The 15025-nt window shown below is 39.5% G+C and overlaps 1 protein-coding gene across 2 annotated transcripts in view; it reads left to right on the plus strand.

The window, feature by feature from the left end:
• LOC139114103 (uncharacterized) overlaps positions 1–15025 on the plus strand; it is a 112875-nt gene that overhangs the window by 24677 nt on the left and 73173 nt on the right. For both annotated transcript variants that reach the window (XM_070675625.1, XM_070675627.1), the window contains exons 8-12: positions 3213–3280; positions 3713–4065; positions 12642–12786; positions 14150–14401; positions 14574–14600. In XM_070675625.1, the coding sequence (XP_070531726.1) occupies positions 3213–3280; positions 3713–4065; positions 12642–12786; positions 14150–14401; positions 14574–14600 (845 nt within the window). The remainder of the gene's footprint in view (positions 1–3212; positions 3281–3712; positions 4066–12641; positions 12787–14149; positions 14402–14573; positions 14601–15025) is intronic.

Below are 15025 nucleotides of genomic sequence, written 5' to 3' on the forward strand. Positions count from 1 at the left end.
AGGATATACGACTTTGGATAGGCGGGTCACTATTTGAAAAAATAAAATCTTGGCAGACAAATTTTGCAATACTTCCGTCAGGGTAATCTATCTCGTTTGCAGCACGTGCACTGAAGTCACCATAGGTATAGAAACGGGAATTTAGAAAGATACTTCGAAATTGTTCATATTCTTGTTCAAAGAATGTCAAGTGTACACTCTGAATCAGTTGTTCCCACATCATGTGTTGGATTATAAACAACTGCGAAAACAATGACAGGGATGTTGTCAGTGGAATGGTTATAGAAATGTAGCCAAATTATATTGTAAGAAATACTTGATATTTGCTTAACATGCAATGGTAATGAATCTCTGTAGAAAACATGTCTTCCATATTTTGACCGTTTTAATCCTGGTTTTGAAAAAGGATTTAAAACCATGTATAGAGTGGCTTGAATAATTTTTTATCCAGGTCTTAGTTAAAAAGATGATATCAAAGTTACACAGGTAAGAAATAAAATCTTGATCACAGAGTTTTGAAGAAATACCATGAATATTCCAAAAACAGCACCGTAATTTAATAGGCAAACTGCGTGTATCAGTGTTAGAGTTCAGAATTTCTGGTGTAAAATGTCTTGCTGTCTTCCCTTATTGTCAGGGCCTTGGCCTCCGTCTCAGCTGTTAGTGGCGTCCGTTCTTGCCAATTGACGAATGTCATCGCGAAAACTATCGTAGACAAACGTATTGCCGTCTATTTCAGCTTGTTAAAGGAAAGAAATGCCCTATAAATTCTGCTCTTGCAGCTTCGAGATGACGTCCGAGTTTTCTCCTTGTTTCTCTGACTTTGTATGTAAAGTCTTCGGATATTCTATATGCTATACCTTTGAGCTGTTTTGCCGACTCGTAGACGTCTTTTCGTTGCTTGTACCTGGAAAATTTCGCAATAATTAGTTGTGGGCGAGAACGCGTATTCGTTAGTCGATGGACTCGGTCAAATTCAATGGTGTCCCCTTCGATACCAAGCTTATCTGTGATGAATTCTTTCACCTTAGCCTTCCTGCACAGATCAGAATTTAGATTAAGTAATTCTCGCATGATGTCAGACAACTCAAAAGTTTCACTTTCAACACCAGCGAACGTACCTGTCAACGTAGTTTGGCGAGTTTGTCTTCTTCCGGTGTTTTGTTTGCCAGATGGATTTGGTCCTGGATTACTTTCAGCTACAGCTACAACTACAACTTCACTATATCAAAGTGCTGCAGCAGTTTGGCACCAGAAAAACTTCTCAAATTGCAAAAAAATGCGTAGAGTAAGCGGAGGCGAAATGACGCGAAGTTCACATTGCAAAACGCCCCCAGCAACTGACAGATTCATGCCTAATCTGAGTTGAACTGGTCAAAGTCGAGTGTATACCATCCTTGAAGTAGTTTATTGATACTGGTACAGTATTATATCAGTGCGTTGAAATTTTGCAAAAACATTTTAATATTGCCTTTTCTCTGATTGTTAGATCTAATAAATTTTGTTTACTTCAATGGCCTTATTAATATTAATTATCTATGTCGTCATAATTCCGCTGGCAGCTGTGATTTAGACATACCATGCAACTTGCAATGCAAAGAATAGAGTTTTAAAAAAACCGAGTGAAAAGTTTTGTTCCAACACTGTCGCAGAAACATGAAGGTACCACAATTGTAGTGTCAGCGAAAGCAGAACTGACAATGAACTTCCATAACATAAGCGTTGTCCACTCGAAACACAGTTCAAAAAGATGGAAGCTCAGAAAGCAAGCTGAACCTCAAAAGCTCAAAGCATATATACGAAGGCGTTACCGTACGCGCTGCCGGAAGGGACAATTCTTACCCGTTCATCCTTATTTCAATCATTTTTGTGGACGATTTGAATGTTTATCGGACCATATCATGTGCATTTTCGAAACAAATTTGCAGTATGATTCATCATGTTGTTTGAAATGGTCGAATTACGACATGCATGGGAATTTAACTCGACGAAAGAACACGCAGCTTGTTGTTGGCGGTCATGGGCATCATCGTGTACATGTGGCATTGGTCGCATTGTCTGGTTGCACCGTATACTTTCGAAAAGATTCCGGACATATGTCGACTTTGCTCAGCAGTAAAAGTTTGTTTGTATGAGCTTACACTTGCCTCGTTTCCATGACAGGATACTTACATGATATGCCGCGGCTGTACTTCGGCCGACCCTGTGCATGCCGCACCGCCGCCCTCAGTTTTGTGTGCACACAAGACATTGCAATCTCCTGTGAAAATTTCACAGGAGATTGCAATGTCTTCGCCCAATTAATTGACTGCAAAGAGGACATTCTAAAATTAATTTGCAGTCGTTGAAAAAAGCAACTACTGCTTGTAGGCAAATTGTTGGAATAGAATTCAAAAATGCCTCTGAACACCGCTGGTTGTCGGTGGTGAACATTTCAGTATGGGATGCACAATCATCACAGTATAATTATTGATTTCTTGAAACGCATTTTCAACCAATTTCTTACTGAATTCATGGGCTCTCAAAAAATTATTTCATTAAGTTTCGTAACCCCTTTTGACCACGTCATGTGAGATCAAACCACACACTTCTCACAAGACTTATGGGAATCATATTGTTGCTGAGCACTTCGCTCAATGCATATCAGTATTTTACTGTTAACACAACCCAAGCTCGGTCCCTAGATTTCAAAGTTCAAAAGCGCTTCAAATAGTTATTTGATGAATTAAATTCTCTGACCTCCATTATTTTGAACTGCGGTGAGTTGAGATGTCGCTGAATTTAAAATGCTCGAATTCCACTGAGGCTTGGTCGACCGTGCTGCTTTCCATCTTGGTTCGTTATTCCAGCTTATGACGTAACATATCATTCAGGTCTTGCCCAGGAAGATTCTCAGAACCTGGATTTTCCCATTATTTTTTAGTCATTCTTGCTGAAAAAATCAATGCATTATTCTTTCAGTTAATGTTTTGCTGTTTCTACTATACCGAAAAGATGACGCTTACTCAAATCACGCCAATATGGTGTATGACCTTTGCTATACAGACCGTCTGCCGCTTTGTACTTTTTTAAGTTTTCGAATTCAAACTCTCGATGCCTTTGATTTCTTTTACACTTCAGTTTTCTTACTTATTTTGGCTTAAATAGTTTTAACCGCACGAGCCATTTTTCATGTGTACGTAGAAAGATCATGAAAACTGTTCTCATTTCAGCAAGGAACATGGGAACAGATGGATCGCAACGTCCTGTGGTGAAGAAGCGGCATTCTTATGTTCAACAGGTAAGAACCTTTCGAAAAGGTAATGTTAAGTTCGGAATAATTCGATTGGTATGGCTTTAATTCATGGTATATTTTATATATAAACGCAAAACGTGCCTTTGAAAGAGTGCATATTAATAATTGTCGTATCCAACTCTTTGTTTCGACAAATAGCTACATTGGCTAACGTTTATCATTGACTGTGAAGTGCGAGAATGGGTTGCTAACAGATTTCTGTCCAGGAAAATTCAGTGCTTTGTTAATAAAATCTCGGAGAGTCCTCTCAATATTCCACATTTTCCTTCCCGACAACTGTATTTCTTGAGTCCACTGCTTTTGATTATGCTTGTGGCAAAATGATGGCTCAAAACTTTCCGAAAAAAGACCTTTTCAATATAAGTCTAGCAAATAACACACTTACGCCACGTATCCGATGTGTTTTGCTTTAACCAGGGAACAACCTCGGAATCGAATGTCTCACTCCTCTCGGGATGGTATCAGGAGAGATCGAAGATAACCAGATCACAATTTGGACCGCTTCAGGGATAAATTTACCAATGTACGACCCCGATGCCATCAGGCTAGGGTATAGTTCGTCAACGATGATGGGCAATGCATTGAGTATGGAAGTAAAGTTCAATGTAGTGGTTGATCTTCTTTTGGTTACAACACTTACCGGTATAATCACTGCAGGGGGTCCAGTACAAGAGTCATATCACGGATGGACTGCATCTTTTGAAGTGATGTTCAGTGATGACGGAAAGGAATTCGAGGCAGCAGTTGATAATACTACAGGCAAAACAAAGGTAAACATTCCATACCTTTCTGTAATACAATGTTAACTCTATTAATGGTGATTAATATGACGCAGTAAAATCATCGATAAAGTATGATGTAATGAGATTGACTGCTATACAACTACCTACGTTGTGAAATTTGACTATCATACAAGATTTGCAAGCTCATGAAGTAATTTTATTCCGAAGTATGCATAGGAGGGATATCGAATATTATGTAGATTGCACATTGTTTCATAATATATGCTTCATAGGAAGGCATGTTTCCTGGTTTTCTTAAATATCTTGAAATTAGGTCAAATGGAATGAGAAACGGACCCTCTTGGCTAAAAAATCACTTTTTGAGTTTTTACGATTACATTGTACTATGATGCTTAATTTTCATTTGATCACGTTTTGGGGGTCCGGTCAGCCCTAATTTGCATATGTATGCTTAATTTGCATCTGTAATGAGTCTACTTGGCTTCATGAATGCTGATTACAAATAACTATATTTGATTACAAATAACTATATTTAGCTAGTTATTCAGGTTTTCCCTCAAATGTGTAAGTTTTTTCAATATTGATGTAAGGTATTGTATTTCTGTTATGTTGTCAGTCTATCATGGAGATCTAAAGCATAGTCAGTCTTGGTAATTTCAGGTTCTGGTGGGGGTTCATGAATTAAATCTACTGGGAGTTTGATTTCTCACCATAGCACCATCATACTTGGTATCTCGCCAATGTTCTCCTGAACAGAGCTGCGATATACCATTAACGCAAATGGTAAGACAAGGTCCAAGTCGATCAGCACAGACAAAGTCTGTACTAACTAATGTTTTATGGAATCATTCTACGTAGCCATCTGACTTTGGATTGTAGAGCATGGTTCGCGTCTTACTAATACCAAGTAGTTTGTAGGTTTCAGCCATGGCAGCTTATTCGAAATTACTACCTTGGTCTGAGTGGACTTGGCCAGGGACACCAAAACGGGTGACAAATTCTGATAACAGTTTGGTTGCTATGGTGGTGGCCTCTTGGTCCGGGACGGGGTAGGTCTCCATCCATTTAGAGATGTAATCACCAATTACAAGGACTAGTTTGTTTCCCCTCTCAATCGTTGGGAAGGGACCGAGGACATCATAAGCAATGCATTCTAATGGGTACCCAACTGTGTATTGTTGAAGTGATGCTCTCTGCTTTTGACCAGTTGACATTACACTTGCGGACCATTGATCAAACAAAAGCAGAGGCTCTATACCAGAAGTACCATTGTTTAAGTTTTCGTAGTGTTTTGTATACACCAAGGTGCGATGCTGTTGTTGAGGAGTGGATTTCAGCAAAAAAAAACCCCTTTCTTTTGCAAAAGGGCTGGCAAATCAAGGAGCAAACAAGATTCTTCCCCATTAGAGGATTCCCATTTTCGATATAACACACTACCCTTGGTCGTCAATGGGTTCCACACATTCAAGTATGCTTTTGTAGTTGGAGAATTGTGTGAAATCTTTTTCACATCAGGTGGTTCGCTGTGCTCTTCTTTTAACATTAGTATTGGTCCAATATCGGGATCTGTTTGCTGAAGTTGTCTTAGTTCAGTGTTATTCCACCTTGGGATGAACCTAATGGTGCATGCATTAAGTGGTACTGTGGATTTCTCGGGTGTGTCTCTAGTTGGAGTATTCTCTGGGAGAAAGTCAATGGGAGGTGGCATACGTTTTGGGTTTCCATTGTCATCAGCTGTGTTAGTTCTGTCGGGTTGTGTTGGTGCAGTTGGAGCAACAGTTGATTCAGATGTTTGGGTAGTGACCTCACATTTGAAGTTCAAAGTGACAGATGTAAATAATGCGTCAGCATTTGTTTGCTTTTTACCAGGGCGATGTGCAATGTCAACATCGTACTCGCCTAACACTTGCATTCATCTTGCCAGTTGTCCCTCAGGTTCCTTGAAGTTACGTAAATGGCGAAGGAAACTGTGGTCAGTTCATGGGGTAAAATATTATCCGTACAAGTATGGTCTTAAATGCTTTATAAAGTGCACTGCGGCTTGTAGCTCTTTACAAGTAACACAGTAGTTTCTTTCCTGTTTGATCAAACTTCATCTGGCGTAACTAATTACCCGCTTTTTACCGTCTCCATTTGTTACAACCCAGCTGCAATCCCATGCTGACTTGCATCTCTGTCAAGGCTAATGGGGTACCAGGAAGATGGTATGCCAGAACTGGGGCCTTTAAAATGTTAGCCTTGAGAGTTTTGAATGTGGTGTCACATTCGTCATTCCAGTTGAAGTGCCTATTTTCCTCTGTCAGCTGGGTGAATAGTTTGCAACTGTGGCAAACCCTGGAACAAAATGTTGGTAGTACGACGTCAGTCAAGAAAGCTGGGGACCTCATTGGACCTCATTGGAGTTGACAAGGCCTTCACCACTTTGGTTTTATCCAGGCTGGTTTTGACACCTTTATTGGAAATTGTGTGTCTAAGAAACTCAACTTGGCGCTTGAAGAGTCTGCACTTTGATGGCCTAAGTGTCAGCCCTGCAGCTCGAAGGTGGCTGAAGACCATGCAGTTCAAGCCTTGCCAGCATCTGCTCAACTGAGTCAGTGTATACCGCTATGTCATCCAAGTACAGCAAAAGTATGTCCCATGAAAGACCAGACAGGACAAACTCCATCAGTCGCTGAAAAGTAGCAGGTGAGTAACACAACCAAAAGGACATAACATGGCACTGGTATCAGCCATTCCAAGTAGTAAATGCTGACTTGGCTTTCGTCTCCTCATCAAGTTCAAGCTGCCAGTTTCCATTAGTGAGATCTAGGCTGCTGAACCAATTGATGTCGGCCAGGGAATTTATGGTGTCATTGACATGTGGAATGGCGTATGCGTCTTAGCGTGTCACTTCATTAAGTTATTGATAAGCAACACAGAATTGGTTGTCCCATCCTTTTTCTGGACAAGGATAACTGATGCTGCCCTTGGGCTCTTTGACGGCTCAATTATGTCTTATGACAGCATGTCTTTCACAAGACAAGCTGTCTCTTCATGTTACCAGCTAGACTGTCTTTTGGGTTGTTGACGGATAAGGGGTGGTTTCTGGTATTAATACTGTGTTTTGTTACTTGTGTGTGTCGTCTGTCATCCTTATTTCGGGAGAAAACATCCTCCTATTTGGTCAAGAAGGTGGCTATCCTTACCAAACCTGCAGACCTGCCAGATGGCTGTTTCAGATCTTCGCAGCTCGGCTGTAGCAGATCACTTGCAGATATCTGCAAATGGTCTGATTTTGTGCATATATAATTAGCTTTGAGCTGCAAATTGCAGCTCATGGGCATGGTATGCAGATCAATGACATACACATGACAGCTCAAATGCAGCCCGTGACTTTTGACCTGCAGACATACAGCAGCTCATAGCAGACAACTTTCAGCCCATGACTTTTGACCTGCAGACATGCCACAGCTCATTGCAGACAACTTTCAGCCCATGACTTTTGACCTGCAGACATACAGCAGCTCATATTAGACCACTTGAAGACATATAACAGCTCAAAATGGACATTGCTCATTCACCATTATCATACTGCATGTAATTGGTCATATTTTATTTGCACACACAAAAATATATTTATTTCTACCTCATGTCATGCTCACTTCAATGGCTCACAACAATACAACACAAGCAGCTGGAGATCCTCGTCACCCTGTTAGATAAATGTGACACACCTCATCAAAGTTACCATACCAGTGAACTAGCTCACATGTGAGTAAAAAAAGATAACACCTGATGTAGGATGAAGAAACACTCATTTATTACTAAAGGTTACGGGAAAAATTACACTGAATGAACAAAGGAAAAAAGTCTAAAACCTTTATGAAGCTAGCATAATGTTATATCAAAACTAGTACAAACTAGTCCAAGTTTACTGTCATGAACAACTGATGTTGGAGATATTGTGAGATGTTTACCTCAGCATTGTTTGATGAATCAAACTTCTTCTGAGAAATTGTGAAGAGTTAATCTCAGAATTGTAAAATAGATCAAAGTTCTTGTAGTTTATTCAAATATTTCCAGTACTTATCAATTCCAACAAAAGTTAATCTGATGTATAGAATAAATATAGGAAGCTTTGAACAAATACCGGTAGTAGTAATGAAATGAGATCCTCTATATGGAAAGGACATCAAACTATATATCAAGCAATACACATTTGTTTTGGCATTTAATGAGAAAGAAGAATCGCGAGGGTGTAATTTAAATAGATACAATTCACCCAGATGGACCATGGAAATAAAAGTGTTACTTTATGTAAAATCACTTCGCAGCAAACATGTTTACAAATTCTGTTTACTCACTCAAACCAAGGGATTTCCATGCTGAAACGACACAATGCTACATGTAGGGCTACGCTCTAAATTTAATCGCTCGCGTTTTGATACTTTTATATGTAAAACTGTGAAGTTTTCCTTCAACGTGAAGCCTTAATACCAGTCACAGATGAACTCTGAAATGATAGAAGAATGAGAAACACAGTTACTGAAATGTGAAAATATATGATTTACAGTGCTTAAATGCAGACAAAAGGTTCACGTAGCTTTTAAAATCCAGTGAGAATTTACATTAGCGAACATATCAATAAGCCAGTTAAGGCCTGTCGATGAAAAAGAAGGAAGAAAGAAGTGAAGCAAGGCTGCAGGCTGGCAAAGACTGAACCATATTACCGGTACACAGTGTTTCATCTAGGATACTACACCAGGGTGGGGGGATTGGTCCCCTTCCACTGGAATTTTCGAGGGATTTTAAAATTTTGGGGAACTTAACTTGTAACTTGTACGGGTTTATTTGCCCCGAAAAATAAGTTTGTCTGTTCACTGAATTCAAAAACAGGACCCATTGTGTGGGCCATTGACACCACAGTTTGCTTGTGACTTTCATTGCATGCCGTCTGCACTGAACACGTTTCTGTGACAATAAAGTCCGATTGTTCGTGTCGATTTTGCTATCAGAATTATTTTCAGAGTGTTATGGACATCCATACAATGCATAAAAACTTCAGTTTGTCTCCTTTTCTCATCGTACAGAGATAATGTGACACAGAAACCGTATCGGGCTAGGGCAATGAACTTTGTGAACGTACACGTAACTCTCAACTGGCAGGCTTTCATATGCAAAATCAGCGTACGGAAAATTTACGCGTAGTATATTGTTTCAACAGCATTTTCATGAAGCAGATCAAAAGCCTAGATGAAACACTGATTACATGGTGATCGAAAATCGGCAATTTTATTGATGACAATTGTGTTGGATTGACAACAGGGTGTGTATATTATTTCAGCACCCTGTCTTCTTGAACCGTACAATCGCAAATCGGCAGTTTTACTGATGCCTGGCTTGAACTTTGAATCAACTAGATATCCTCGATATACCGAATGTAATCTTCAGAAAAGTCTGTACAAATAAAAAACGCATATGAAGGAGATATGTCAAAGTAACTTACCTATAGTATCATTGGGATCGGTATGCGGTTTGCAATGCCGTTTGCAATTGCAGGCAATATATCCATGGTTTGACCTCATTTCTCCTGACGGCGAGACCTATTGGTACGTTGAATATGTCGTCAAGTATACTCGTTCAATTTGCTACCATTTTATCAAAGTTTGGATACCGTTTTCGGCGAAATTTCATCCAAAGTTTAGCAAAGAAACATGACAGAGTAACCCTGAAGCTAATTCAATACGTGTAGATTAACGGTCGATGTGTCTTGCCGCTAACACTTTGACCTGCGTGACCTGGGTCATTTAGCGAATCTGACCAATCGCGGACAACTTTTCACATGATAAATGACGTCATCATGCGTGATGCAGCCTACCAACAACAACATGCAACGTACACGTTTTTCTCAAGGGTCTATGATTTGATGTTCGGACCTGTGGGGAGTAGCAAAAGTAGCGGTGCTCGGATCTACAAATATCAAAGGTAAAACGGAGCACAGCTTAACATCGAATGAACAATGATTCTGAGGAAGACACGTTGATAATTATAAGGCAACTTCTCATTGATGCACAGGGCTTTCCCGGCGTTTTTATATGTGTGCCCATAGGATTACGCTGATAGACTACATGTACACGTACACGCGTACTCGATCAATTTTCTGAGCCGAGAGCGCAAAACGGACGCACGCAAATTTTAATTTGAAAATGGACTGAACTCATTAAATACCTGACCGTCCTTATAACTTCACTCTACTAGAAACGAAAACTCAACTACGGTGGTGCATACCCTTATATATACCTTGACTGGCTCATGTTTTGCTGCCAGTGAACTGTTTCGAGCTGCCATAGAGCTGTGACAATTGTAGTGTCAACAAAGTTTTACTTCGAACGATTTTGAGCTGCATAACGGCTGTTGACCGATCGGCCAAGAGCTGCACAAGTCTGCATTTCGTCTTCCAGAGACACTCGAATCTGCAGCAGACAAATGACAGCTCCAAACGCTCTGTGCAGATCTGCATTAAAGCTGGTTTTGAGCTGTCACAGCTCTGAAACCGATCTGCTGCAGCCAAATGAAGATCTGCACGTTTCCTACGGGTATCGTTTTACCGTGTTGTTGGCCAACTTCTGGCACACTTTCCTGCCACAGAGATTGAAGGTAAGGTGGTACTGGACCGGCTGGTGAATAACTATTTGTGTTGCTGCTGCTGAAAATCTTTTCAGCTGGTATGGGCACATTCGAAGTAATGGTACTTGCAATGGCATTGTTATTGCTCCTTTGAACTATATGGGCTCGGTCAGCTATGTTCATTACACAGATGGGAATTGTAACGTAAGGATGGTGGCATCTAGTAGTACACGTCCTACCACATACAATCAGACGCCTCGGTTGCACATCTTACGGGTCCTTGCATGCTCAGGCCCTTCCGCCACACAACGTCGGTCCGCAAAAATTGTATCAGGACCGTAAAAAATTCTCAACCTGTGTCTGTAACCTATGGAGTTTCGTCGTACAGTAAGTTTCGATATCAAGGAACGCGGAGTCCAATAACTTTGAATTGGAGTATGATAACTTTAAATATGTGTTATTTGACGCTATTGGACCCTTGACGTCAAAGCACCAACATCTACATGGACAAATGTAGAGATAAATTTAATTTTTTTCGACAATAGATATTCAGCACGTCACAAAGTTAACAGTGGTTAGTCCAAAACCTGTCCATTTGGGTGAAATTATGCTGCATATATGACTGACCTACAAATTTCAATCTGTGCACCTTTGCCAGTGCACTGAACACGTTCCCAGTCTGCTTGCGATCGCCAAGTGTAGTACGCGACGGGCATCCCAATAACTCTTAATTTTAGCTTTTTCCTGACAAAATTGAACTGAAATAGGTGTATAATAACAAGGTTATTCACAAAATACTGGGATTTATGTCTGAGTATATCGTACGCTTCGGTATTGTCCTAAATGCTATACGTCTCGGACAATTCCTTTGCTGCACGATGTACTCGCACATAAATCCCGGTATTGTGTGGATAACCTTATAGTATCGTACAAACAGCAACGTAAGTCATTTGTCTTCACTTCTCTGGCATTACTCAGAGTGTTGAACCTAAAACGTAGTCGATCATTATTTTCATGTTTTTATAAATAGTATTTAGTATTTTTCAGAGTTTGAAATGATATGCTCAGACTACAAGTTTTACTTCCATTTTGTTCCTTGATTAAAGTTGAATTTATAATAAAACTCTCAGAGCTATGACATTTGCAGCAGTTTTTTTCAGCTTCAAAACTTATTATCTGTATAACAGAATTGCATTGTATATGATATATTACCATATACCTACATTCATGTGACTGTGTAAAGCTAAGGGGGAAGCACCCTCAAATCCGTGCATTTTATTTTATGTATTATGGCCTGGTACCCAAATATGGGCAATCACATGCATTTCTGAACTACCTTGATATCTGCAAATGTTCCAATCATACACAAAGTCAGCGCGAGATTAGGAAAACCTCTGCTCCCTCAGATTGTAGTGGCTCGTGGCGACATTAGAGCCACGCCAATGACATCCAAATTCTAGTGAAGTCCTTTGTGTACCAAGTCCTTACACCTCGATTTCAACCTGGATCTCTGTTGGTCAAGTACCAGTACGCATTTTGTTTTGCGTGATCTAGAATTCTGAAGGTAAACAAATGATGTCATTATATATATCAATCCGTGACAGGAAGCGGCCATTGCTTTTAGAAAAAATTGACGAAAATGGCGATGAAGTTTAGATATCGCATGATTTTCATCTCAAAAACGATGCTGAGTATTATGTAAAATACATATTTATAATTCCATAAGTTTTATGACAAATCCTTTATGCCCCTGGTACAGCTTGTGTCGACCTTGGTCGTACAGCGTACAGGCCCTCGCAAGCTCAGGCCCTTCCGCCATACGACCTCGGTCCGCAAAAGCCACATCAGGGCCGTAAAGATTAATAAGCTTATCTCGAAGATGGATGCACTCTGACATTGGTGCCACACATCGGGCGATTTGCCACACAATGTCCTACTGCATCCTTTGAGGTATTTTCGTAACAACCTTCTTATAAGTTAAATGCCGTTCTATTTAGTCTTTTGCAGCCAATCGAGGCAGTCATGACCGTACCACTAATTACTTTGCCCCGTCGATTGTCGCTCGGTACATCAAGGTGGTGCCTGATGATGTGAAGATTTTTGCAAATATTCAGTTCGAGCTCATTGGATGTAAGGGAAAACGTACGTAGTCGATTTGCGTTCATTCCTGTCGAATTTATGCACTTTATTTATGTACGTAAAATGTTCCTTGAATTCATACCGATGATTGAACCAAATTAAGGTACTACGAGCCTCGAAATGGAAAGACTTAAATTTCTGCTCACACTTTAATGATAAAGCATTCTTTTTCGCAGTCAAGACAAAAAAATAAAAAATTTCGTGAGGAACAAATCACCCAATGATTCGCGACAATTGAAATTCAAAATGGCCGCCATGCCTTTCTTCAAACTGTTGAAAAAATAAGGGATTGAAAACTATAGTTACTCCCTAGCTTCAAAATGAGCCACAACTGCTTTTAAATCCTATCATAAACTGGTTGGGGTCTCTGACGTGGATTTTGTTTTACGACCATTAGAAAGTGGATGACTCTCTCTCCTCATGGACAATATATATGAAAAACAGTCACTCCATGCCCATTTTCGAAAACACGGTGACCACAACTAAAGCCAAAGTACTAAGAAGAGGTAAAATGCAACGTGAAATACCTCCTGCAATACTTTGCAATAACTGTCGTATCAAATATGCATCTTCACACTTACATCAATCTCTTATACTGTATTCTATCATGTCCTATTGCTTTGCATCTTATTGCTTTATTTCATTTTATTACATTGTATGATAAGTATGATGTCATGTGATATTCTTTTATACGATATCATATCATTCTGTATCGTATTTTATAATTCTATGCTACAATCATAAACCTTCGAGAAATGCTAGATTTAGGCAAGACGAGTGTACAATAGATTTGAATACAAACATTTGTGTTTGTAGCACGAAAAATTCTTTCTCATTGTGATGATATCGTGGACTACATAGTTTTATGCAAGAGTAAACACTGAACCAATCATTTACGTATTGATAATTAATGCTTACCATGTACTGTTTGAGTTACGGCGTTATGCAATACAGGTGTTAGTGTTCAGTTCAAAGGAACAAGACCCCATCATGTTTGATTTTATTTATCGTTGGATGCTAGAAAATGGCACTCAGCTAGTTTAAGCTCGGAAATCGGAAAAGTACAAGAGAAAACAGAATATAATACGATGATCGTCGTCAAACTGAAATTCGGCGCCGTGGATCTAGCACTGTTGACTCGAAGGATAAATAGGGAGCGTACTGCGCTGTGACTGTACATGCAGTTGATGAGACACAGACGACACAATGTGACAGTGCTGCTTAATGTGTCTGTTTTAGCACTGGCAAAACACTTTTTACCAAGGCCAGTCTTGACTCTCGTCCACTCGAACGACTCGTAGATGTAACTGACAATACGATACAATACATTATATACAACTAATATCATACTGTATTATATGAACAGGAAATATACTGAGGGAATTTCAAAAGTATGAGATGGCTAATTTTGCCTACAAAGACACTAACCCGCTCAATGATGTGGAATCAGATGAAATGTGTGCCTCCCTCTGCCTAAGTGAGAGAAACTTTGTGTGTCAAAGTTTCGTTTACAATTTCGTATCACGGAGCTGCACACTGAGGCAGAAGAACCATATCAGTTTGGCAGTGAAGCTTGAATCTGACCCTAACTGTGACCTGTACATCAGACTCGGTACACGTAAGTATGAATACTTCATTCCTTGCTTACGACGTATGTACACACAGCTGTGAAAGTAACATGTCGTTGCTATTTACGAAAAAAATGAAGTTCCAGTATTCAAGAATTTATTTCTAATCGCTCAAATAACCGAAAATTGTTTATAAACATCAATATGGTACCTTCCTTACAGTTGCCGACAATTTGCCACACTTTGAAGGTAAGTGTTAGTTTTAGAATAATTATAGCACTACGCTACACGTATCGGAATACTATCCTTCAGCATTCTCAACCAAAGAAAGGGAATTATAGGTCACTACTTTGTGTCACAAAGCCATTGAAGCTAATTTTAACATTGCATACATTTGACGCATATTTCTCTATTTCTAATGTCGTTTACGGTAGATTCAAACTTTCTTATTGCGATGACTGTTTTTCGATGAATGAATATTTTAGAGGACCCAATGTAGAAAGTAACATAACATAATAAGGCCTATTATGTAAGATTTCCCTTATTTGCTACTTTGCTTTTTCAATTAAATCAAGTAAAAACAAAATTTAAAACAACGGCCGGTAACATATTCGTAAAACATAAGAAAGAGACATCTGTGTGATATCGAGAATAAAGACTCTGGAAATGAAATT

This window comes from Ptychodera flava, chromosome 16 (genome assembly GCF_041260155.1).
Source record: "Ptychodera flava strain L36383 chromosome 16, AS_Pfla_20210202, whole genome shotgun sequence".
Taxonomy (NCBI): Eukaryota; Metazoa; Hemichordata; class Enteropneusta; family Ptychoderidae; genus Ptychodera; species Ptychodera flava.